Source organism: Balaenoptera physalus, assembly GCF_965194825.1.
Source record: "Balaenoptera physalus genome assembly, chromosome: 8".
In the NCBI taxonomy this organism is placed as follows: domain Eukaryota; kingdom Metazoa; phylum Chordata; class Mammalia; order Artiodactyla; family Balaenopteridae; genus Balaenoptera; species Balaenoptera physalus.
The window spans coordinates 90,745,409-90,773,402 of NC_138887.1; the positions used below are offsets into that span (position 1 = coordinate 90,745,409).

At 39.0% G+C, this 27,994-nt stretch overlaps 1 protein-coding gene across 2 annotated transcripts in view; it reads left to right on the plus strand.

Moving 5' to 3' along the window:
* MET (MET proto-oncogene, receptor tyrosine kinase) overlaps positions 1–27,994 on the plus strand; it is a 126,121-nt gene that overhangs the window by 58,460 nt on the left and 39,667 nt on the right. For both annotated transcript variants that reach the window (XM_082472252.1, XM_082472251.1), the window contains exons 3-8: positions 9,085–9,276; positions 19,233–19,367; positions 20,383–20,556; positions 25,699–25,859; positions 27,621–27,723; positions 27,835–27,971. In XM_082472252.1, coding sequence (XP_082328378.1) covers positions 9,085–9,276; positions 19,233–19,367; positions 20,383–20,556; positions 25,699–25,859; positions 27,621–27,723; positions 27,835–27,971 — 902 coding nt within the window. The remainder of the gene's footprint in view (positions 1–9,084; positions 9,277–19,232; positions 19,368–20,382; positions 20,557–25,698; positions 25,860–27,620; positions 27,724–27,834; positions 27,972–27,994) is intronic.

Below are 27,994 nucleotides of genomic sequence, written 5' to 3' on the forward strand. Positions count from 1 at the left end.
TAGATGCAAAAATCCTCAACAAAATAGTAGCAAACAGAATCCAACAGCACATTAAAACGATCATATGCCATGATCAAGTGGGGTTTATCCCAGGACTGCAAGGATTCTTCAGTGTACGCAAATCAAGCAATGTGATACACCATATTAACAAATTGAAGGAGAAAAACCATATGATCATCTCAATAGGTGCAGAGAAAGCTTTCGACAAAATTCAACACTTATTTATGATAAAAACCCTCCAGAAAGTAGGCATAGAGGGAACTTTCCTCAACATAATAAAGGCCATATATGACAAACCCACAGCCAACATCGTCCTCAATGGTGAAAAACTGAAACCATTTCCACTAAGATCAGGAACAAGACAAGGTTGCCCACTCTCACCACTATTATTCACCATAGTTTTGGAAGTTTTAGCCACAGCAATCAGAGGAGAAAAAGAAATAAAAGGAATCCAAATCGGAAAAGAAGAAGTAAAGCTGTCACTGTTTGCAGATGACATGATACTATACACAGAGAATCCTAAAGATGCTACCAGAAAACTACTAGAGCTAATCAATGAATTTGGTAAAGTAGCAGGATACAAAATTAATGCACAGAAAACTCTTGCATTCCTACACACTAATAATGGAAAATCTGAAAGTGAAATTAAGAAAACACTCCCATTTACCATTGCAACAAACAGAATAAAATATCTAGGTATAAACTTACCTAAGGAGACAAAAGACCTGTATGCAGAAAATTATAAGACACTGATGAAAGAAATTAAAGATGATACAAATAGATGGAGAGATATACCATGATCTTGGATTGGAAGAATAAACATTGTGAAAATGACTCTACTACCCAAAGCAATCTACCGATTCAATGCAATCCCTATCAAACTACCACTGGCACTTTTCACAGAACTAGATCAAAAAATTTCACAACTGGTATGGAAACACAAAAGACCCCGAATAGCCAAAGCAATCTTGAGAAAGAAAAACGGAGCTGGAGGAATCAGGCCTCCTGACTTCAGACTATACTACAAAGCTACAGTAATCAAGACAGTATGGTACTGGCACAAAAACAGAAATATAGATCAATGGAACAGGATAGAAAGCCCAGCGATAAACCCACGCACATATGGTCACCTTATCTTTGATAAAGGAGGCAAGAATATACAGTGGAGAAAAGACAGCCTCTTCAATAAGTGGTGCTGGGAAAACTGGACAGCTACATGTAAAAGAATGAAATTAGAACACTCCCTAACACCATACACAAAAATAAACTCAAAATGGATTAAACATCTAAATGTAAGGCCAGACACTATCAAACTCTTAGAGGAAAACATAGGCAGAACACTCTATGACATAAATCACAGAAAGATCCGTTTTGCCCCACCTCCTAGAGAAATGGAAATAAAAACAAAAGTAAACAAATGGGACCTAATGAAAGTTAAAAGCTTTTGCACAGCAAAGGAAACCATAAACAAGACAAAAAAACAACCCTCAGAATGGTAGAAAATACTTGCAAATGAAGCAACTGACAATGGATTAATCTCCAAAATTTACAAGCAGCTCATGCAGCTCAATAGCAAAACAAACAACCCAATCCAAAAATGGGCAGAAGACTTAAATAAACATTTCTCCAAAGAAGATACACAAATTGCCATCAAACACATGAAAGAATGCTCAACATCATTAATCATTAGAGAAATGCAAATCAAAACTACAATGAGGTAGCACCTCACACCGGTCAGAATGGCCATCATCAAAAAATCTACACACAATAAATGCTGGAGAGGGTGTGGAGAAAAGGGAACCCTCTTGCACTGTTGGTGGGAATGTAAATTGATACAGCCACTATGGAGAACAGTTTGGAGGTTCCTTAAAAAACTAAAAATAGAACTACCATATGACCCAGCAATCCCACTACTGGGCCTATACCCTGAGAAAACCATAATTCAAAAAGAGACATGTACCTAAATGTTCATTGCAGCTCTATTTACGGTAGCCAGGACATGGAAGCAACCTCAGTGTCCATCGACAGATGAATGGATAAAGAAGATGTGGCACACATATACAATGGAATATTACTCAACCATAAAGAGAAACGAAATTGAGTTATTTGTAGTGAGGTGGATGGACCTAGAGTCTGTCATACAGAGTGAAGGAGGTCAGAAAGAGAAAAACAAATACTGTATGCTAACACATATATATGGAATCTAAAAAAAAAAAAAAAAAAAATTGTCATGAAGAACCTAGGGGCAAGATGGGAATAAAGACACAGACCTACTAGAGAATGGACTTGAGGATATGGGGAGGGGGAAGGGTAAGCTGGGACAAAGTGAGAGAGTGGCATGGACATATATACACTGCCAAACGTAAAATAGCTAGTGGGAAGCAGCCGCATAGCACAGGGAGATCAGCTCGGTGCTTTGTGCCCACCTAGAGGGGTTGGAGGGAGGGAGATGCAAGAGGGAAGAGATATGGGGACATATGTATATGTATAACTGATTCACTTTGTTATAAAGCAGAAACTAATACACCATTGTAAAGCAATTATACTCCAATAAAGATGTTAAAAAAAAAAAAAGAAGTTGGGGTGGAGAGAGTACTTAATAGGCTCTCTTCACTTTCTTACTTCCCATTTATTCACTGTTTTCTTTTAAAATTTATTTTTATAATGATATAGTAGTATATAAAAAAGAATAATGTACTGTATACATGTATGTGTTGTGAGTGTGTATGAAAAATAAAACAAATACTGATTCTCTACCACGAAACTTAAAGATGAGAATATTACCAGTGCCTTTGAAGGCCCCATGTGTCCCACCCAGTCATATTCCTACCCTCCTGCCCCAGAAAAGTGGGTAAACGGCAATTGTGAATTGTTTGTTCATCTTTCCCTTGCCTTTACTTGTGCTACACATGTGTATATGCCTAAACAACATATTGTACTGGATGATTTTATTTCTTATTTCTTTTTCCCTCTTGACTCAAATATCTTGAGCTGTATGGTATCTTACTGTGCCCTTGTACTATCCACTATTCTTATTCTTTGTCACTATTTCCCCTTCCCCATCCAATAAAACACATTACTTCTTTTATTTATTTATTTATTTATTTATTTTTAGCTGCGTTGGGTCTTAGTTGCTGCGTGGGCTTTCTCTAGTTGCAGCGAGCGGGGGCTACTCTTCGTTGCGGTGCACGGGCTTCTCATTGCGGTGGCTTCTCTTGTTGCGGAGCATAGGCTCTAGGCGCACGGGCTTCAGTGGTTGTGGCACATGGGCTCAGTAGTTGTGGCTCGCGGGCTGTAGAGCACAGGCTCAGTATCTGTGGCGCACGGGCTTAGTTGCTCCGCGGCATGTGGGATCTTCCTGGACCAGGGATCGAACCGTGTCCCCTTCATTGGCAGGCGGATTCTTAACCACTGCACCACCAGGGAAGTCCCAAAACACATTACTTCTGTCATTCAAAAGACGTCGTAAAGAGAGACTTTAGGAGAGAGCCAGGCTTCAGGTTTACATGAGCAGGGAGTGGGTGTCAGTGGCCAGCGGGAGGGGGCCATCAGCTGCCAAAGTAAATGCAAGAATCCAAAATTGGGAAGGGTCTTGTGTCAGGATAGCTACTCTGAGATTCCCGTGGTGTCCTAGATGGTCACCTGACCATCTTAATGGAAAATCTTAATGCCTTAGTGGAAAAAATTCTAAGCATGTTAATCGAGGCAGGTTAGGATGTCATACTAAGGAGACTGGACTTTTCCTGCAGGCCTTTGGGAAGCAATTAAAATTTTGAAGAAGGAAGTAACTGCTTCAAGGCAGATGAGATGGGAGACAGGAAGGCCAGTGAGGAACACCTATCCTGGGGCAGGCGTGCAGGGGTGGCTGGAGGGCTGCACAGGAGAGACACTGCAGACAGAGTAGAGTGAGACCTAGCAACTGCTTGGATGTGAGAGATGCTGGAGAAAGAGGAGTGGGTGATGGCTGATATTTCAAGTGACCGGGAGGGAAACACTGTAATGTTCGTTAACCAAAATAGGTGACAAAGAGGTAAATTTGAGAGCCATGCTAACTAGAACAGCCCAAAATGCTAGTGGTCATCTCTGTGCCATGGCCCAGAAAATAATGATTAATTCCAACCTTTCTCTCAGAAAAGGAATCAGTGGTGGGCAAATCTATCAGTACATTTCCTTCTTTGAAGCGTTGTGGGTTTTCGTGTTAAATGATAACTTTCGTTAAGTGATTCCAACTCTCTCAGAGTTACAACTTCCCTAACTTTCAGTTTCTCATACATAAAGTGAGGGACTGGAGTAAGATGGTCTCTAAGGCCCTTTCCGTTTTTGTAATTGTACAACTCTCTGAACTTTGCCCAGAATAGTAAACAGTAGCAAAAGCAATTCATGAGCTTGAGAGTCAGAGAGAATTAAATTCGAATGCCTGTTCCAGTGTGAACCTGTGGCCGCCACCTTTGGCTGCCCTGTGTCTCCTCCTGAAACTCAATGTGATAAAACCTCACAGGGCTTCTGTGAGTCTGCTTGTACGTGAAAATGCCCAACTCAGTGCCTGGCACAGTGTAGATGCAGGGTAAAGATTGATTTCCTCCCTCCCTTCCTTCCTTCCTTCCTTCTTCCTCCCTTTGTTACCAAAGAGAGAGCATTAGTCTGACTCCTCAACTGGTGCTGGGGGAAAACTTTCTCTGTAGGCTCTTCTGCAGCGCCCCAAAGCAGCTGTTGTACCAGAGAACTGCTTTTCACCAGCTACGTTCACTTTTACCCCAAAACACGAGACCTTTGGCTTTAAGAGAAGCACGAGTGGCAAGGAGACCCCCAGCAGTGGGTCTATAGTTGTTCTTCCAGCTGGACGCAATCCCACTCCAACATCACACCAGGAACTGTGTGTAAAGTGGTGAGGAGTCACCCCATCTTTCCTGCACAAATGAGCAACAAACACATTCACTCGTTATCTGTAAGGGACATGGTGAATCAGATGGAGTATTTACACGATACTTTACCTTTGCAATGCTGAGAGTTTAAACCAAGGCTCCCTCTAATAGTTAAAGGTCTACTATTCAAGCATAACGACAGCCCGCAGCTCTGTAAGCCAGTTCCTGCCACCCTGACCCCAGGCGTCGAGTTTATCAGGATTCTCAGCAGGAAGAGACAAGGAGTAGTCCCCCTCTCCTGCAGTGAACACTGGAATGTTACATTTTCCTCGAAGTTAGTGCTTCTCTCCTGCAGATCTCAGTTGTGGAGAAAATGAAAAAGAAAAAAGTTGGGGTCCCCTGGCTTCTGAAATTTGAATGCCACTTGAACCTGACATGATGTTTGGTTTTTGGCTCCATTGCACAATTTTTTAAGATCAAGGAGTTCTGTACATCCTATTCCAACATTGTGCAGTGTTTCTATACTTTGGAATTTGTTTGTGGGGGGGAGGTGGGGGACGGGAATCCCTCTCAGTCCTTGAGGAAGTACCATTTAGAGACCTTACTGTTTCCTGAAGGAGAAGCCTTGAAGTGTGGAATATAAATATTGCATTAACTCTGATGCAGAGTTCTACACTTATTAAGCCTTACATGTGAGAAAACAGACACATAGAAGCTAAAGTTCTGGTCCTGTTTCTCTCCCTTCATTTAGAAAAGATCAGTGAGGTCCTGCAGGTTTGCAGACACTCTGAGATGCATCTAACCTCTGTTCTCCAGCTCGCCCTATTCAGCAAGACAGACCACAAAGCAAGCTGGGTAGGCAAATGAGCTTTATCCCTCGTTACTTTGCAAATGCATTAATTTTTCAGCAGGCAGTTGTTAAATACCTACAGTGTGCTAGGCAGTGTACACAGTGGGGATAAAAGATAAATGAGACAATTCCTGGACTCTTGTTGATAGTAGGCTGCTACTAGTTTACAACCTAAGACTCTACTCCACAATTTGCCAATTGTTTTATATCCTGATGAATCCATCATAACTCCACCAGCACCAAACCCCAAGTCAAGTCTGAGACTTTAAAGTTCCCAGAATGCCACCTAGACATAGGAAAAAAGTGAGAACAAGAAATGAACAAAATCACAGAAGCTGACTCTGACGAGCAGCCACCTCTATGACGGAATACTTCAGAAGGCCTTTGGTTTAAAAATGTCCTCTGCTCCTTTAAGAAGCTTCCCTGGTTCTAGCACTCTCTGCAAAATGGATGATTGATCACCAGTGGAAACTTAATTACCAATTAATTGGTAACTATTGAACTGACAGTACATCTCACTTATCTGCTACTCCTCAGAGCAATCTATAGCACTTTAGTGAAGAAAAGTTTCTAATTAAATAGTAAAATAGCACTCACAAATATATCAAAAAATGTCTAGAACTAGAACGTCTTATTAAAAGTCATAGGTTTAGCATCTCTGAGACTCTCTGTTTGCTAACTTATCACCATTTAAAATAAAAAAGTAGTTGTTGCTATATAAAACAGGATGTTAGGTGATATTTAACCCTAAAAGTTAATAGATGTAAGAACTTTGCATTCTATGTGACAGAAGTTTGACATTAAGGAGTAAGGTTATTTTACATAAGGGTAACTAAATTTTTTATTTCAGTTTGTTCTTAAGCACTAAGTTGATTTGAAATATGCTCTAACAACTTTCTGATTATTACAAATATAATAGGACAATAATAGAACATCTCTAATCTTCAAATCATTTTCCTGGACTTGTAGCTACATACAAAGATGTGTAAAACTGAGCTTTTTCTCTCTTTCTTCAAGTTAGACTTTGTCTTGTTTATACAACTTCTTGCCCCCCATTATCTGCCCCAAAGTTACCAATTTGCAATTATCTTGTCAAGACAGTCGGGGTCAGTCACTCCATTTGTCCCTTATAAACTCATAAACTATCCCTATTCCTGAAAAAAAAAATAGCTTTAGTAATATTGGTTCATATCTTCACACTCATTCCCCATCTACCCATAATTGATTTACTTACTTGTTCATTCATTCAATTAGTATTTATTAAACATCTACTCTGTGTGATATTTCATCTACTACTGGCAATACAGTGGTAAACAAGCAGGGTCCCTAAAGACAGGGAGCCACTTGGGAGAAGTCTCACATCACTCTTATATCACACAAGCGAATAGTAGTTGCAGCTATAACGAGTGCTATTTCACATAGTAAATGGTATTATGACAGTCTATAATAGAAGCATTTGACCTAGATATTGGGGTCAGGGCAGGCCTTCTGAGGAACTGATGACAAGCTGAGATCTGAAGGAGGCATAGGAGTTAACAAGGTGAATGGAGGTGGAAGGAGCCTTCCAGGCAGAGGGAACAGCATGTGCAGAGGCCCTGTCCTGGAGGACACATGGCTATTTAGAGAACTAAGAGAAGGCCAGCTCACTGGAACATAGGGAGCAAGGAAGAACACGGTGCAGGGTGAGTCTGGAGAATCTGAGCAGGAACCAGATGATGCAGGATCCAATGGGGCATGTTAAAAGTTTTGTCCTTGATCCGAAGAGCAATGGGGAAATGGTCAGTGTTTTAAGCAGAGTGACATGATGAGATTTGTGGTTTAAAAAGAAAATTTGGCTGCAGTGTGGAGAATGGACCTAGAAAGAGATTGGACGGGGCAGGTCCAGTTAAGAAGCCATTGTCATAGTCCAGGAAAGGATGGAGGTGCCTTGGATGAAGGTTGCCATGGTAGAGACAGAGAAAACTGTAGAGACCCAGGAGATACTTAGAAAGTGCAATTGATGGGAATTGGTGATGGACTGTGTATGGGGAGGAATGAGGGATGACACTTAGATTTCTGACTTGTGCACCTGGAGAAATGGTGGAGCCATTTGCTGGGGTGCATTATATCACAAGGTCAGGCATGGGGGAAGATTGTGGTTTCTACTTTGGTCATGTTGAGCCTGAGGTCTTTGAGACATCTGAGTTCAGATTTCATAGGCAGTTTGATAAATGCACAGTCAGCTCAGAGGAGCAAGTTAGCCTGGAGGTACAAATGTGAGTGTCAACTAAATAGAGTAAAACTGAGATATCCTGGGTGGGGAGTATGAAGAGTGAGCAGAGGAGCAGCCCTAGGATGGAGCCTTGAGAAACTCTAACATTGACAGGCAAGCATGGATGGTCCTGCAAAGGAGACAAATGTTACAATCTGAGAAATAGTAGAAGGAAAACCAGGAGACTGAAGTGTCAAGGTGAAGGGAGGGATCCATAGTACTTAAATTGTCATGTATTAGTGAACAATATTCATTAAATCCTTTCACTTAAAGCTAAAAGATAAATACTTGATTTGGTGGTAATTGCCTTTTAGTTAGCTGGTTAACAAAGCATTTGATGTACAACTTTTACATTTTTTGAGCCTTTCGCCATAATGAGGACAAATACTCTTGTGTTCTCTGTGCTGGGTTCTATTATAAGAGATTTCTGTAAACTAGCTCATTTACTCTTTACAACAGCTCTGTAAGGTAAGTACATTTCTGTAATTCTCTCCATTTTACAAATGGAGGAACTGTAACAGAGATAACATGAATTTCACAAACACAGAGAGGTTATAGAAATTACATACAATGAGTAGCCATTAAGGACCAGGGTTTGATGCAGGCACCTAGGTCTGGAGTCTGTGCTCTGCTGCTTCCCCATGAATTATCCCCACCACCCCACTGTGCACAAATGCACAAAGGAACACATTTTAAAATATAATGTCCTAGTGTGATTCTGACATTTATGATTATTCCAGTTGATATTCATCTCATTGGACTTGCCTGCTAGAAGCATTACCTTTATGTCCAGGCCTGAAACATTCGTAGTTTTGTTTTTCTTTTACTAGCACCAGCTAAGTTCCATTTTTATGTACGTACATATCAAACCATGATACAAACTGTGAGGGAAAGATTTGCCCCTAGTTTTAGAGTCTATATATACACAGCAGTACCTACTGATACTAGAATCATTTAGGTCACTAGAATTGTTTCTGCCTCTCTGGGACTATTTGTCTATTTGCAAACTGTCTGTTATCCCTGCCATTACCTCCAAGCTCTAAAAAGACACACCAAAAAGTTTCTTAATAGCTTGCTCACATCTGGACTCACATTAATTCTGTGACCATATTTTATTCCAGACACTTCTGAGAAATTCATCAGGCTGCGAAGTGCGCAGTGATGAATACCGAACGGAGTTTACCACAGCTTTGCAGCGCGTTGACTTATTCATGGGCCAGTTCAACCAAGTCCTCTTAACATCTATATCCACCTTTATTAAAGGAGACCTCACCATCGCTAATCTTGGAACGTCAGAGGGTCGATTCATGCAGGTACATACTTTCTGAGAGTGGCTGTGTCTGTTTTATCCGGTGTTATGCAATTAATTTCCCTCTCTTTTTACAGTAAGGTGTTTGCAAATACTGTAAGTGAACATCACAGTGGAAGCTAGAGGCATAGACTGAAAGCAAAACAATGAAGCTGGTCCACTTTTTATGAAGTGTATGGCCTTTTTTTGTTGTTAAATTCTTAAAGCTTTCAGTTTAAATGTGGTTGCTTTAATTTTCTTGCCTGGAATGGTTTGGGTTTTTCTTTTTTCCATTCATGATTTCTATCACATGATTGGAAAATAAAATGAAACAATTAAAGCACTTCCAGGCGATGTTTTCCTATTTCAAGGGAAGCTACGGATCAAAAGAGAGCTATTGTGTGAACCGTGCGTCTCCATGAGAAGAAACATTCACATCATTGAGAAATATTGGCAGGAGTTAGGAAGGGACGTTATCATCAAAATCCCATTGTAACTCCAGTTCTCCTGATTCTGCAAAATGATGGGGTCAGACACAAAGAAGTGCAGACACTGGGAAAAAAAGATCCGGATTTTGTTAAGAAATGCCTCTAATGGATAGCAACAGTATTTCCATACAATAAAAGTTCACATTTCAGACTTGCAGTTATCATGTCTCCTAGATACAAGAACCCTAGCACTTTGCAGAAATTAAAATGCTCTCATGTTGGGTCTGTTTTACTGCTTTAATAGTTATTGGTAGTGCTTTCAACATGAGTTCATTAGTAGATTCTTGGTTAATGCACAGTGACGATGGTATCTATGGAAATGTTGACTTTCCACAAAGACTAGAAATTTCTTTTAAAGAAAGATGTTTATTTCATAATCATCTGACATAATTAACAGCCCAGTCCGGCAATGACTTTTAGTAAACGAATTGAGGACGATGATGCTTTCCTATGACTTGCCCATCTGTACATTCTCTATCTGTATTCTTTAACAAATATATTTTTTACAAGTTACTACTGTCTTTATAGCAGTCTGGGTACTGATCAAATGTTTTTCTTGTACTAGTGGGCATGGTGGAATTTTTTCAAAATCATGAAACGTGTAAATAAAACTTTCCCACCTCAAAATGAATCATATATTGTAGATCCTGTTATCTAAATAACCCCACAATTGGTCTCCCCTCCTCCCATTGCTTCACAATTAACTATACTTTTTCTCCCACCACCCCCAGCCCAGTGTTCTTATTTACCCACTTCAGAGCATTCAGTGCTGTCCTTAACTCCTCAGAATGTGAAGGAGAGATGCCCAGTCTCCTCCCACACAGACAAGCACTCTAACATATTTGAAATATGATCATATCTATTATCCTTGTAAAATGTGTTTGTTATGTGGTGTTTATATGCGTTTTTAGTTTACGTTGATGTTATTCTGTAGAATTCCAAGAAAAATCTGGAGGATGACTGAATTCATCTATTGAATTCCTATTGTGTTCACTACGTTGATTTGCTTCCCTTTTTTTTCTGCTTTTCTTTTTTTCTTAATTGTCTAATACCTCACCAATCCAGTTCCATATTAATAAGCTTTCTACAGTCACTTTAGGTCTGACACTTTTTCACATCATAAGGTTCCTGGCCTATTTCCAGATTCTGAAGTTCTAATAAAATTCCATTTTTAGATAGATTGCTTTAATAGCTAAGTAAATTCTACTGTGTGACAGATTTCACAACCCAAGTGATATGTTATATACATCAGTCTCATTATAGTAGAAATGCTTTAACATTTCTATTAAAAATGTAACAAATGTTTCATTCGTCTCCCAGCATTTTCATAAAAGAAGCCATAGTACACCTTTGCATCCATAACACCAAAGATGAAAATAAGTATATAAGTAGATATTTATTTTATGAAAAGCACTGATATCCTTGATTTTTTTTTTTAAACCAGGTGGCTCTTAATTCATCAAATATGTATCAAGAATGTACTAACTTTGCTTTACTAGGCAAGTAAGTGCAGCAAAGGAAGCAGTGACACAGAACCTGCCTCTGAGGAACTAAAATTTCAGTAGGGGGAATAAAAACATGTATCTGACATGAAGAGCAGAGAAAACAAAGACATAAAAAACACAGGGCTACTGAGACCCACAGAGAGAGGATCTATTTCTCTGACACTTGCCTAAAAGAATTCCATTTAGTAAAATTTTATGTAAATAAACCTAAACCATTTAAAGGATCAAAGAATCAACATCCCTGAAATCCAGTTTGTTTACAGCAAATAATGTGGAGGCGGAGTCAGGAATGCAGCAAAAATTTGGGGACCATCCAGCTTAATCTATCCAAGCAGTAACCTACCAAGTTCTGTAAATGTTTTGACTGCACTGAAGTGCTGAATCTGTGGCCAAGCCTAAGTTTCTACAACCCGTGTTTTAATAATACTATGAAGTTTCTGTTACAATATAGAAGGGACATAATTTTCCCAAAGACAGCTGCCATACATGAAAAGGAATAGAAAAATGATTTTACTTCCTTCCTACCCTGAAGCCTGAAGGCAAAGTTGCTTTGCAAATGTTTTCTCCCAAGAGTTTGCAGCTGTTTCTGCCTTTCCTATTGTGCTTATGTTCAACTCTGGCTGGGAATACAAGCTTCAGCCCCAGCTGTCGGGTGTAAAGTGAATCAGGTATTTCACAGTGGTTATTTGATTAGAAAGAATTATATTGTTTAGCTAACAATATTATACGTATGGAAGAGAAGACGTTTTTGACATGTTTTTAACATTTAAACGTGTAACTTACACAGGTGCAGCTATGTCTAAATATACTAATATGTACATACATTCAAGTCTATCTGTAGAGCTATGTCAGTGTAGATATAGATTTCAAAAACAGTTTTTATTTGTGTGGTCACTCTGGGATGCTCTGAAGTAAAATAATATGATAAGCAATGTTTGAGATAGTATAAGTAAACAGTAAGAACACGCCTTCTTACGAATTTTGGAGGCAGAGCGGATGTAGAAAAGAACAAGGCTGGGGAACATGAGCACAGTGTGCAGGGCTACATGGGAGAGGGAAGCAGGATACTCATGAAGATCACAGGACTAATCACAGGGATTGCCCACATCTCCCCTTCTGAGCTCCTCATCTAATCTACATCCAAAAACAATGCTTGCTTGATTTTTTTTTTTACAGCACTTATGTAAGGCCTTTAATCTCTAGATGCAAGCATCGTTATTAAAATATTTGTGCATGACTGTCAGGCCAGGGAGAGCAAGTGGATGGGGGTGGGGTGGGAGTGGGGAGGCACTTTCAAGACTTGTTGCAAGTTCAGCTCCACATTCACCAGGCCGCTACCTTGTCTATATACAGTGGCCACTGCCTGAGCACTGTCACAGATTTCATTAGGTTCTTTGGCATTATCCTTGCTCTTCTCCCATCACCCTTTCCCCTCTCCCCAATTCCTTGATGCTGTTACCACCCATAACCCCTTTTCTCTTGTGCCTCTTAACTGGACTAGTTGGTCTTAAGCAAGAAACTTCAAGAGGTAGGGACCACCTAAAAAGACATCGTTAGTTCATGATCATTACTTATGACCATTACTTAAAGGATTATGTTAGTAATCAGTGAACTTGACAATAATTACTCACTTCTAGTAAGAAGAATCAATTCATCTATTGACCTCCTGTCTCTAAATTTCTGCAGTTCCTGTGCTGCCATCATGGCATGTCAGTGCTTTGTGCTAGAAGCCTGCAGCATACATTTCATCTGGGATTACTGCTATTTTAGACTATGTAGACACAGATCATCAACCCATCAATGCTGTGAGCAGCCTGCAGAGACACAGCCAAACAAAGCTTGAACTTGAACATTCCTCTTCGGAGATTGCTAACTTACCCGTCTCCTTTATAAAATGCTCAGATAAAAATATCATCTGCCTTTTTTTAAGGTGTACATCATTGATTTAGTTACATCTCTAAAGAATGGTAGCTTACTATATTTCTTTAGAGGAAAATACACTTCATGGGTTCTGAAATTTCTTTTGGGAGAAAAAGAACCTATTGTAAATAATAATTTCAGAGTTATGTCCATAACAAAAAATTAAGCCCAGCTCATATATAGTCTCCTAAAATGAATTAATGCATGGTTGAAATATATATATCTTATAAACTGTTATAGCATAGAAATTTAAAACACCATACATATTTGAAACCATGGGAAAGTGCTAACCTTTTGTTTGTTTTGGTTTTTTTGGTAGCAGGGAATAACTGGAATTTCTTGTTCGGGTGCTTATTTGAAAAAATGGAGAGACATTTTAAAACAGGAAATATATTTATCAGTAGTGTTTTCAAAATGCAGACAGATATACTCTATATATAGATTGGCGAATCCTACAATCATTGTATTTGGAATACTGATTTGAAAGTATTGGATTTTTTTAAATTTTTACAAATTTACTAGCTTATTTGGTTTTTAGATGCTTGAAATTTTTTACAAAGTTCTCAGTTTGGTATTGACTCATTTTGAATCACTTTGACTCATTTCAAAAAGTTGAAACACACATACACATCAGTGTTATAATCATTAAAAAAATTGTTTTACTTTTTGTACATACCCTGGCCTTTGTAGTGTCAGGTTGGTATAGAAGCTCTTGTGCCCACTTACCAAAAAGAGTGAAAGAACAGAGCAAAGTTTCATTTAATTCAACTTTTGCCACCTGGTACTTTGTCTTACTACTTCTAATTTTGAGTTGTCAGCACCAATCAGCACTTTCCACTTCTTATGTTTCATTTTTTTAATTCCAGAAAATTAGATGTTTACCTTGGTTGAAACAAAACTCTTTATATCTGATTTCTTTCTAAACAAATACCGATTTCTCTCACACACTTAAGAAGATATAAACCTATAGCTGGTCTTTTAGTTAGTTCGGGCTGTTGTAACAAATTACCATAGACTAGGTGGCTTAAAAAAACAAACATTCATTTCTCACAGTTCTGGAGGCTGCGAATTCCAAGATCTGGAGTCTAGTGAGGGCCTGCTTCCTGGTCCACAGATTGCCATCTTCTCACTGTGTCCTCTCATGGTAGAAAGAGGGCACGAGAACTCTCTGGGGTCCCATTTATAGGGCACTTATCTCATTCATGAAAGCTTCACCCTCATGACCTAAGCAGCATCCAAAGGCCTCATCTCTTCACATCATCACACCGGGGATTAGGATTTCAACATATGAACTTGGGGGGGGGGGGTACACAAACATTCAGTCCATTGCAAAAGGCATCAGAAGCCATACCTTGAAAATGCAAACCAAACTCTTGAAGGTTATCTAAATGTCTGAAGCATTAAAAAACCCATCTGTTGATCAAGGCTTAAGTAGTCTTCTTATTTCAGTCTATTCATATGTTTAAGCAATAGATATGCCTTTTGGACCTACTATGTGCCAGATCTGTACTAGGAACTACAGAGAAAGCAGACTCATTCCCTGGATCTGTAAGTTCACATCCAGTTATAACCCAGTTTGTTTATTAATGGTGTCATCTCCTTCACTTACTTTTTTTTTTTTTCTGTCAATTCGCTGGGGAATGTGCTGCATTTCCCACTCTGCTTCTCCTAGTGAGAATCCATTTTTGTTTCTTCTACCCCTCCCCCACCTTCAACCTCTCTAGATCTCTGTTTTACAAAAGTCTAGTCTGACCATGAGGTATGTTCTTCAGAGAACTGGTTGGGAGGCTGAGCAGGTGATGCCCAAGTATCAGTCTCAGGCAGGAGGAATGGATGGAAGGCTGTGAACCTTCAGAAGTAAACTTGTCTTTTACTTAATTTAAGGAAATATTTTGCAGATAAGTACAAACCAAAACCACAGTGAAGTACCACTTCACACCTACTAGGATGGCTATAATCAAGGAAACGGAAAATAACAAATGTCAGTAAGGATGTGAAGAAATTGGAACACTCATACATTGCTGGTGGGAATGTAGAATTATACATCCCATATGGAAAATGGTCTGGCAGTTCCTCAAAAGGTTAAACATAGAGTTACCATAAGACCCAACAATTCCACTCCTAGGTATATACCCAACAGAAGTGAAAATATATATTCTCACCAAAAGTTAGACTTGGATGTTCCTAGCAGCATTATTCACAATAGCCAAAAAGTAGAAACAACCCAAATGTCAATCAACTGATAAATGGATAAATAAAATATAGTATATTCATACAAAAGAATATTATTTGGCAATAAAAAAGAATGAAGTACTGATACATACTCCAACATGGATGAGCCTTGAAAACATTAAGTGAAAGAAGCCTGTTACAAAAGACCACATATTGTAGGATTTCATTTACATGAACTGTCCAGAATAGGAAAACCTGTGGAGATAGAAAGTAGATTAGTGGTTGCCAGGAACTGGAGGGTATGACGGGCTAGGGTGCATGATGGCTAAGGGGTGTGGGGTTTCTGAGGTAATGAAAATATTCCAAAATTGGTTGTGAAGATGGTTGCACAAATCTGTGAATATGCTAAAAACCACTGAATTGTCTACTTTAAGAAAATGAGGAGAAAAACCACGTATCTCACGTTATGTGAGAAATAATATCTCATGTTAAGTTGTATTCATCCTTCTTAAAGAAAATTAAATTCTAAAACAGTTTAATCAAAAATAGGACTCTGTGTGTGGGGTGAAGAGGGCTGGCCTTTATGTATTTATAGATATATTACATAGAATTACTTTGTTCAGGGTCATGAATTTGGGGCCCTAGCCACAAGGTTTTATTTTATTTTTACATATATTTCTTCCCCTGTCCTCCCCCAGGTAATTTGAGATCATAGCCACCACAGTCAAGTAAATTCAGATTCCTCCCTACTCCCTCACCCTAGTCTTGTATTTTCAAGAGCATTAAAGAAAACTGTTTTGAGAACTAAACACTAAAGATTAGTTGTCAGCACAGTAGAAACTAAAAAGATAGCTGCCAGTCTTCTATTTCTTACTCATTGTCCTAAGACTGTCAGGTGATTTATCATAAGAATTAAATTTAAATGCTGGATTCTGTTCTGTCCTTAGAAATATCTCCATGACAACCAAAAGGAACGCCTAACTTCTTGCAAACATTGCTTCAGGAGTATTTTGAGAGTTAAAGTGGTTACCCAATCATTTAGAATTCTGGCAATAAGAGAAAGTAAGGAATTAATAATAGAAACAATAGCAATAGGTATCCCTCCAGAGAAAGGGCTAATGATCAACTAAAAATGTATTTGCATCTGTGATATGACCTCTGCCTGAAACTGCAAGCAGTCGTCTCAATTTTCCACACAGCCTTCCTGTCTTCTCTGGTTCATTCCTTTTTCTATAACAAGCCACACTTATCCTAGCTCATGATCAAAAGTTGAGCTTGCCAGCTGTACTAATAACATTTCCTCTGTGCCATCAAAAACTATTTAGATGTGGAGTCTTTCTCCTTAGGCACACTTAACTTGTGCAGCCAAGATTACTGAAACAAGGAGTATTTGGCAAGGCAAATATATTGTGAAATTTGTTTTAATGCTTTGACTCATAAGTGGATCTAGGGAGCTCAGAGTTGATGTTTTTTATTGGTATTTACTCTGGTGCTCCAAGAGTAGATCAGTTGAGTGTTTAAAAAGAGGTCAAGCAAACAGATTCTGACATGAGATAAAGCTCCTTGGAAACCTGACTCTCGTACTTTCTAGCTGAGATTCTCTGTCATCTTTTCTTTATGGAAAACAATAGTACCTACCCTGTAGGATTATTGTGAGGAGTAAACAAAATACCCATTTAAAGCACTTAGCACAGTGCCTGGCTCAGTTACCATCATATATGGTGTTCTTCAGACAAAAAGTCTTAACTGGTAATGCACCAAATCAATCTATCCAAGTTCCAGAGGTGCAAAGAGCTTCTTTATGAAAAGAGTAATGTTAATCCTTTCTGGGAAATGAATATTTGGATGGGCTTAAGATAGTTGATAAAGTCAAAGACGATGACCTATTAATTAAGAAGGGATTGCTTATTATAGATAGGGGAAATGATATTAAAGAGAGCAAGAAGATAGGAGACAAAACAGTAGTAGGAGGTGACTGTTATGTAGCAGGTCTGAATAGAATGGAAGGTATAAGAGAGACAGAAACAAAACGCAAATACCTATAGGCAGGTTCAGAGGGATGAATGATCTCCAGTGAAGTAGAAAGCACAGAATGAGGCAGAGAACAGAGTCAGGTTATTAAGAGAGGCTGGTGTATTGTTTTGGTTTTTACTTGTGTGTGAGAAAATGAAATTGTTTTTCACCTTTGCAGTTTGAAGTGATTGACAACAATCAGGGAAATATGAAAACATTGGGGGGCAGGGAGGCGTGAGGGGTAGGAAAAATAAGAGGTGGTGAGCACCAGAAGTAAGTCAAGATAGAAAAATTGGTTAACTGAAATCTGGATAATTTGGGATAGAAGTTTGGTGTTCTGATAGTCTGCTTGTAACCAGCACCAAAAGGGAGGTAGGACTGGTAATTGAACTTCTTTTTACTTCCCCTACAAAAGTCACAAATAACTATTTGGCCCTAAATTTAGGAATAACAGTAGTTTCCATCCTTTCCCATTCTGACCAAATGACCTTTGATCCATCACTTAACTTCTGTGCAAATATAGCCACCCTGCTTAATGGAGTTGTTTTGAAAGTGTTGAGTGTTTGGGATAGAACAAATGTTAGAAAAAAAATGTCATGGTGTTTCATTTTTATAGCTCTGTGTGAGCATGGTTGGTTTCTCTATCAACAGTCCACTCTCTGGGAGCAAATTAGGGACTTTGGGAATCTTCCCAAATTGTTTCAGGCTACTTGACTCCTTTATTATACTGAAGAAAAAATTTACTACTGGTTCCCCAAAACATTTGTATGTTGTGTGTTTGTTAGAGTACTAAGCAGTTCATTCCCATTGTATGGATAAGAAAGCTGAGGTAGAAGGAGTGGTTATTTATTATTTAATCCTCATCTCACAGCTGCCCACGTTTGTCCCATGATTTCAAACACATGGCAAATGCACTTTCAGTGAAATGTAAAAGGGTATTTGGATGTCAGGCAATTTCACAAAGTCAATTTCAAGACCAGAGCTATGCTCAGCCTCCTGTACCCTCCTGTAGATACAACCTTATGCCCTATTTAAGAATGAGAGTCCCTCTGAGTGCTCCTAAACTCTCCTATAGTCTGAGTGTTCATCTCAGATAGTCAGCTGATTTGGACTTCATTATTACTGGGTTCTAGCAGCTGGGCAGATGGAAATTATATAGCTGAGAACCATCCCAAATTAGAAATACCTAACAGCAAGAATCACACCAGTCATCAAACCTCATTTCCAAGGCATTGTTAAAACCATCAGGCCTTATTGTAAAACCAGGCCAAGAAGCAGAACTTTAGTTATAATCAAAGTAAAAAAGTATGATGGGACAATGGTCTGTAAGAAATGACAGCACACCATTTCAAAGTTAGCTGAGGGCCTATCTTGACCTCAAAAGATCTATACATATGGCTTAAGAGTAGCAAAGCTGGAACCAAATCCAGGTCTCCAGACTTCCCATTCACTACCCTTTCCATTACATCAAGGGAAGCTGCTCAGTGGGGAGGGTCAGGAGAATACATTAAAAAATAATCCAGAATCCTTGTAGCATAAGGGAGGTCTTCTGTGCTAGGGAGAGTTTTGGCTCCTCCAGTCCCTAATACAATCATGAGGATTTGTCTGCATGTGCTGGCTGATTGACTGGAAGATCTCCTTCCCTAGAAATCATTAAAAGATAATTGGCAAAACTCTGTCTTGGGGGTGCAGATGAATTGTCTTCAAGGCAGGAGATTAGAAGATGTCGTATTGATTTACAGTGAGATAAACTGTTGGGCCTATAGTTCAAACACCCATGAGCTCGTCTTATCTGGTATTACCATTATCGTCCACATTTTCCCCTGACAGTATATTTAAACTGAGCTTGTTGGACTAAGGGTGCTTTCTGGTTTGTTTCTCAGGTTGTGGTTTCTCGATCAGGATCATCAACCCCACACGTGAATTTTCGCCTGGATTCCCACCCTGTGTCTCCAGAAGCAATTGTGGAGCACCCGCTAAACCAAAATGGCTATACACTCGTTGTCACTGGGAAGAAGGTAAGCCCTGTTCCCCAGGTAGGTTCCATGAATGTGGTTCCTCCTCAGTGGATATTTACAGCCAGTGTCATCTGGTCCTTTTTAACTTCTCTCTTCGTCTGGATTCACCTCTCTTCTATCAGGTTCTTTCCTGAGTATTCCAGAGATCTTCTGAAATCAAGTTAAATTTTTACTCGGAGAAGATTGGACCTATGTTAGGTCCTCTTCATGATGTGAACTTCTCCTTTTGTCCTGTATTTCTCAATGAGAAAAACAAACACGCAGAATGAGAATTACAGTCCTAAGGGCAGAACTCTAGTGCAGGCAGATAAATCCTGAAGTGTACCTTGGAATCTGACGCTGGCCAGTAATCCCTTTTCTCTGAGAGGAGGTGCATTTTGATGCCAGAATGATATGTAAACTTACTTAGAATTTCCCGGGGGTTGAAGTGTGTTTTCCAGCAGCTTAATTTATACTCTCTTGAGGGATAAATTGGGAGATTGGGATTGATATATATACACTACTATATATAAAATAGAAAATAAAGACCTACTATATAGCATGGGAACTCTACTCAATACTCTGTAATGACCTATATGGGAAAAGAATCAAAAAAAGGGTGGATATATGTGTATGTATAACTGATTCACTTTGCTGTACAGCAGAAACTAACACAACATTGTAAATCAACTATACTCCAATAAAAATTTTAAAATAAAATAATAAAAATAAAATCATCTCAGACAGAGCAAAATGTCCGAGTAAATAGAACCTCTAACATTGCATGGTAATGCTTGTGTTCACTGGACAGTAATGGTAACTTTTATCACATATGCGCCAACAGCGGACGGAAGGAAGAAATTTGTTTTTTTTTATTTTAATCACGTAAGCATTATTACATGATTTGCACACATAGGTGCTATCCCTGTCAGGCTCTGTAAAATTATATTTATATGTATCTTCGATGTATTTAGTTTTTATTAACAAGCAAACAAAAAAACCCTCTGGAAGCTCTTTCCATCACTTGTCTTCACAGATCACCAAGATCCCGCTGAATGGCTTGGGCTGTGAACATTTCCAGTCCTGCAGTCAGTGCCTCTCCGCCCCTTCCTTTGTGCAGTGTGGCTGGTGCCATGATAAATGTGTGCGATCGGAGGAATGCCCTGGTGGAACATGGACTCAAGAGACCTGTCTGCCTACAGTCTACAAGGTAGAAGTCTCTGTCAGCTGTCATGTGTGTTTTTTGGAAATCATAAATCCCATTGATGGAAAAATTCAAAAATTAATGTATTCATTTAGCTGTGAGGCATCAGCCCAAGCACCGTCTCCTTCCACGTTTTTCTTTTTCTTTTTTTTTTTGGCCGCAACACGTGGCACGTGGGATATTAGTTCCCTGACCACGGAGCAAACCCTCGCCCCCTGCATTGGAAGCACAGAGTCTTAACCACTGGACCACCAGGGAAATCCTACCCCCCAGGTTTTTCCTTTAGGGTGGTGTTTGGGCACATGCCCCTAGGCCCTGCACTTGAAGTGCTTGCTTCACACTCTCCTTGGGCAGTTGCTCTCCCTTAGTGCTATGTGAATAAAAGAGTGGTGGCTAGAGAGCAATACTGCTCTCCATTTCCTCACACTGGGACCTGTTCCCTTCTGGCCTGCCCATTCTCTGATTCCTCACCAGCTGCTTTATCTACCAGGTGCCCAGGCATGAGCCTTCATCACACACGGGGATCCACTCATGGCATAATCCAGAACCCTAACCTGGACCGTGCAAGCTAGAGATCCCAGCCATGCTGGAGCAGGCCAAACAGGAGGTTTCGTTCTGTCTGACACATAGATGGTGGCTGTCTCATCACTGATGAGTCTAGAGGTTACCTCTCAGGGCAAGGTGGGAAGCAAGTGGATGGTGGACAAATGGGTGACTGTGCCTTCTCTCAAAGTTCCTGGAAGAGAAGTAAAAGCACAGCTGATGACTACACTAACCTCTATACTCTGTAAGCCGATTCATTATTTAATCCATTCCAAAAACATTTACTGACTGCATACCACACAGCTGGCACTCTTCTAGACAATGGGGAGATACAGTCCCAGACAAGACAGAAGTGCCTCCTGCTCTTAGAGAACTGAGCTTCTAGAAGTGGACTTCAGCCATGACGTTGTAGCCATGCTCTCTAACTCTCCGTTGCCTTATTTACTTAAGGATGTGGTTGGCGCTATGAAAATCTCCATGGCAATTTTTTTAAATTTTTTTCTTGATCCAAACACATTTTACTCGAAGCTACTTCCCTGGTGAGGACCCAGTGTATATTTTCTCTGCCTGCATGTGGAACAGTTGGACTTTACTAAGTAGTTCCTGTGAAAGATTCAAGTTAAAGGTCTTGGTCGGTCTCCTGGTTCAAGCCCAAGTAAACAAAGTGTACGAGTCAGAACAGGAACCTCCCGCAAGATCATGGCTGTTTTCATTTAGCTACGGTTTGGGGAAAGATTTGTACCGGGTGACTGGGTTTTAAACCAAATCATTTTATGTTAGGTGTGACACAGTTATTAAGACTTAGCTTGATCAGCTAGAGAATAAACCAGGAGATATTAAGAAAGCAAATTTAAATCTATACTGTATTATTTATGCACTTTTTGTGTGTTTAATATACTTTTAAAACCACATGCAGTTTTATACGTTTTAAAACACGTAGCCGTGGCAATTTGAGACACCAGACCTCTGAATTCAGCTATTCCATGAAAGAGATATGAGGAGAGTGTGTGTGTGTGTGTGTGTGTGTGTGTGTGTGGTGTGTGTGTGTGTGCAATTAAATCACAACAATTTCATTTCAAAAACAGCCAAGCTGATGTTTTAAATAAAAAGCAGGTTAAGAACTTGTACAAATGAAACATTTAATTTTGACCAATGTACCTCCTTTTACTAGTAATGAAAGCTATATTAAAATGGTTAAAAACAGTAAATATTTTAGAATTTTCTAGAACCAGAGAATCTCTCATAATGTTTGAATCCCCCCACAACCCCGCACCTTCCCTAACTCCAGCACTCTAGCTGGAAATTTTTAAAAGGTTGGACTGCATCGTGCACAATTCACTGAGGCTTGGGTGCTACAGTTAGAAAAAACGTAATGCAGCTGAGTCCATAAATCCCTTTCGGTTCATAGTTGTTAGGAAGATTTCATGCTGCACTAGAGCATGACATTTAGCATTCTTACTGCAAAAAATAAGACAGATTATTCATCTTTTTCTTATCTGTCTTAAACGCTGCAGGCACAAAACCCAGCTAATGTGTAGAGTTTCACTTTCCAATAAATGTAAGTCAACCTGCTTTTCAAGGCACATGATGTTCAGTGGCTGAAATTCTTTGCAGTTCCACATATGAAATATTTCAGGATTGCAAACCCATTATTTTGTTTCAAACATGTTATCTGATCTTGTACTTAGAGAGCAATGAAAAATGCTTCAGAAAAGGAAGAGCACTTTCCAATATATTCTGAATTTATTAGGATAAAACTGTCATTCTTGTAGGATTAGAGTTCAGTCCTAGTGAGACAATAAAACAGTTTATTAATTGATCAGAAGACTCAGATAAGAAGCAACAGCGATATCTTATGAGGGACCTGAGATATCTTATCTCATGCCTGCAATATACTGCCACCAATATATTTGTGACATTTACTGAAGAGACAAATTTTAATTTTCCAAGGCTTTTGGTGGTGGTGGTGGTGTTGTTTTAACTTTCTCATGTATATCCTAATGGGTTTTGAAAATATGATCATTTAAATCATTTTCACCTGTGAAAGGACAGTAGCTGCTTTTGTGGCTAGCTCTACCCTATCCAGACCCAGCCTCTGTGGCTTTATGCCGGACACTCATTTCCTTCTCACAGAGTTTCTATACCCTCAGGATAACTCAGAGTTTGCCAGCCCATTGTTGGTTCTGTCCAAGGGTGTGTAGTCCAAGACTGCGTCCTTCCTTTTCCCCTGGAAGAGTGAACGTTACCCCATAAGCTAAGGCAGAAAAGCTCAGATGCCCCCCTCTAATATTTCAGCCAGAAGAGGAAAGCTAAGTAGAGCTGGCTTTTCAAATCCTGATGATCTAGCAGAGGTTTTATAGTATCCCTTTCTGTTGCCAGCACACCAACCGAACAACTCTCCATGTCTTTTCTGAAATCATCACCTAATCCCTTTGCCTTATATAGGAAGTGATGATGAATGTGGAGTGACAGATTTCAATTTTTTTTTTTTTAACATCTTTATTGACTTCAATTTTTACATAGAAAGGGGGGGAATCCAGACAGCGGGATCAGGCCAACATCAGCCTTGGGCTGTTTTCAGTGGGCAAGACTCCTCATTAAAAGAGGAAACAGCAGCTGTGTGACTGCCTCAGGCTGAAGAGAGTCCGGGAGGGTTAGATGTCTTGTTTTCCTCCTCCTGGATTTCTAACATAATAATAAACAGATATTTTTTTTTCCTAGCAGTTCTCATTTGGCTAGACAGGGGCGAAGTAAGTTTTCATGAAAGGCACAACTGTGTAATGGATTTCATGGGTAAAATAGCTATCGTAAAAGCATTAAGCTAAGACTTTTGAAGGGGTTTGACAACAAGGGTATGACTTTGGTTTGTGGTTATTTACTTGGGAGGGAAGGGAATGTTTGCAAATTTGTATTTTGCTAAAAGCTCTTCTAAATTGTAAAAGAATCACTTTTACACTTTCACTAACTTGTCTTTAGCAAATACCTTTACTGGCTCTTGAGTTGCCTCTGTAGTGGTGCTGTGTTTTCCCACCATTGTACTTTACAGCACAATTTACAATATGTCCCCCCAAAAGAGCATTTCCTCTCTCAATTGTCACAAAGCTGCTGAGAAGCTTATTTTTAACATAGAAATTTGTTTTGTTTTAATAGTTTTAGCCTAAGAATAGTTGTTGTATAGACTTCATAAGAGCCTAATGCTATCTTATATCACAGTTGCCAAATTTTTATTAATGAATTCAAGTTTTACATTTTTTTTTTTTTTTTTTTTTTTTGGCGGGGGCTGTGTTGGGTCTTCGTTGCTGTGCGCGGGCTTTCTCTAGTTGCCGCGAGCAGGGCTACTCTTCATTGGGGTGCGCGGACTTCTCACTGCAGTGGCTTCTCGTGTTGCGGAGCACGGGCTCTAGGCGCGCGGGCTTCAGTAGTTGGGGCGCACGGGCTCAGTAGTTGTGGCGCACGGGCTCAGTAGTTGTGGCGCACGGGCTCAGTAGTTGTGGCGCACGGGCTTAGTTGCTCCACAGCATGTGGGATCTTCCCAGACCAGGGCTCGAACCCGTGTCCCCTGCATTGGCAGGCGGATTCTTTAACCACTGCGCCACCAAGGAGGCCCAAGTTTTACTTTTAATAAACCAAAGATGAGCCTGCAATAATAAAAGGAACCTATTACTTATTTAATACTGAGCCTGAGGAAAAAAAGTCAATCCTAGAAATGAGATGTACGGTGATGCCAAGGGAGATAATTAGAAACATTGCTACAATACAGATCACATGTGGGGCTCTCTCCAATTCTGTTTTTATCTACTTCTAATAGAAATAATATATTGAATATATTAAATATTACATCATTTAGTTTGTCAACTAACCAGCTGGTATATATCAAATAGTGACCATATTTAAAGAAAAAATAAAAGTGACAGATTAGTAATAAATGTGAATTAAGTATAAAGGAATAGGTTCACTTATTCATTTGTTGATACCTGGCCTGCAGTAGATGATTTATAGTGAGTGAATGAATGAATGGCAGATATGTATTGAATATCATCTATGTGGTTGATATTATGATAGGTGATAAATGCAGCTATGAAAACACTGGGTGCAGAAAGAGGTATTTTTACTGTGTGACTTTCTCCTCTGGGTGGGGAATACCATAGCAACATGAATGTAGCACACACCCAGCTGGCATACAGAGCAAGGCATATATTAGGGCTTGGCTTCTAGGGCCTGTAAAGGAGTTTTGATCAGAGTTCAATCTGGAGGCCCATGAAGGGGTTATAAGCGTGTAAAAGTCTGGGCCCAAAGTGTGTCTGCGCCCAAGAAGGCCCTTCGTCCCCACCCAGGCTGAATCTGCTCTCTCTCTCCCATCTCTGGATCTCCTGAAAATAGCTTGCTTCATCAGCCTGTCAGATAGTTTTAATGTTTGTTCCAGATTCTCTGAAATTTGTGACCCTTTTTCCTATAGTGAAAATTCATTTTTTTTAGATAATGGGAGAAGGGAAGGATTTCAGACTGTTTGAGTATACATATTTTGTTTGTTTGTTTGTTTCTTTTCCACACCTATGAAAGATAATAATATACTGGGTTTTTTTAAGTTCTATATTGTCCTCATAGGTTTTCCCAACTAGTGCCCCCCTTGAAGGAGGGACAACGCTGACCATATGTGGCTGGGACTTTGGATTCAAGAGGAATAATAAATTTGACTTGAAGAAAACCAAAGTTCTCCTTGGAAATGAGAGCTGCACCTTGACTTTAAGTGAGAGCACGATAAACATGTAAGGACATGAAATCGCTTGGCCAGGGTGTGCTTGGAAAACGGGTTTTGTCTTTGAATGAATCTTGTAAAACTCGCCCCAAATGTCTGTCTCTTGAGTTAAAAAGGGTCTTGGCCCATCACTCCCCTTGCGGATTTGTTTTGTTTTTAAAACTGTTTACTCACCAGGATTAAGGAGGAAGAAAGGTGACATTACTCAGGTGAAGAAAAGAAGAATCTAGCATCTGGGAGTTTTTCAAGCATTTTTGTAACAACTCTTGAGAAATTGAGTAGATTTGAAAGAATAGCACTGTTTGGGGTCGTTCTATCTTTAAAGTCTTCAAATAAAGAGAGTCTCAAACAGCTTTTTCTATAAAAATCAGAAAACAGCTCAATATGGACCCTCTCTTCTAAATTCACTTTCTAAACCTCAGAAATGTAATGAAGCAGCTGAATCACACTTTTGAGACTTGTTTATGATGAGTTTAAATTTATATTTACCTGATATTTATTGGCACTGTAATGGAGGGAGTGTATCTCATTTAACCATTCCCAAATCTTGGGAAATGGCAATGTTATCCCTATTTTACAAAGATGGTAACCGAAGTTCAGAAAGGTGGAGTGTAGATTAGCAGAGGTAATCCAGAGGGTAAGAGCTGAACAGGCCTTCAAACTCAGCTCTCATGATTCAAGACCTGTTCCTGTTCTACTGTATTCTACATGTAACTTCTATAAGATCTGAATCCCATAACGAACAGAGAACCCAGAAATTTTAAGTTATGTAGTAACAACAACCAAACATTTAACGTTTTATAGTTGAACCTATTCTTTCAAGCGGTTATTTTATACCTAGTAGAATTCCCTTCAGGGTTATACAAAGATCTAAATCTACTCATTTTACAGAGGCCAAAACATCAATTAATGTCATACTTGTTTAGCTTAATGGCAAAACAAATTCATTCTAGAAATCCCCCTTGTAAGTTCTTGCTCATTGTATTGTAAATTAGAGCCTGTAAAAGTGAAACATAATTCATCCTCTTTTGTTTGCAGGGCAGAAATAGAGACACAGATGTAGAGAACAAATGTATGGACACCAAGGGGGGAAAGTGACAGGGGAGGTGGTGGTGGTGGGATGAATTGAGAGATTGGGATTGACATGTATACACTAATATGTATAAAATGGATAACTAATAAAAACCTGCTATATAAAAAAATAAATAAAATAAAATTCAAAAAAAAAGTTACCTAATAAAACAAATTATATTTATACTTCTTAGGATTATAATAAGATTATTAATTCAAAAATAATTCTGTGGAAAGCCTATCACAATTTCATCATTTTTTAAGTAACTTAAATAAACACGTGAACCACAGAAATGTATCTTTTGACATAATTTAAAGAAGAGATTCTGCTTAGTTGTAATCAGCCCATTGTTTCATATGCTGTTGAAACACCATTTCTCCATCTTAAGTATGCCAAACATTATGCCTATAATTGTATATTACTAGATTATTATGAACTTTTCAATTGGTGAGGTCTGCATTGATGAGGTTTAACATTTCCTGTTTTGTCTGTATGAATAATACAAGACAGTCAATATAAAGTTTCGCATAATAGTACAGAAACAGAATTATATAATTTTCAATTCTAATGCTTACCTGGAAACTCTGCTTGCTATTTAGAGTAGTCAGCTCACTATTTAGAGATAATGTCCCGTAATATAAAACAGCCAACCTAGAAAATGCCTTTGGATTTATAACATATAAAACTTTGTTGTTTCAGGTTGAAATGCACAGTTGGTCCTGCAATGAATGAACATTTCAATATGTCCATAGTTATTTCAAACAGTCGAGGGACCGTACATTATAGTACATTTTCCTATGTGGTAAGTCTAGGCATTAATTTTCTCATGAACTAAGATATTTAATTATTACTTTATCTACTTAGAGTTATAAAATTAACAAGTTATTTTGTTTTGTTTCTATCTCTCATTCAGGATCCTATAATAAAAAGTATTTCTCCAAGTTATGGTCCTAAAACTGGTGGCACTTTACTTACATTAACTGGAAAGCACCTAAACAGTGGAAATTCTAGACACATTTCAATTGGTGGAAAAACTTGTACTTTAAAAAGGTGTTGTAGTTTATTTTTTGTTG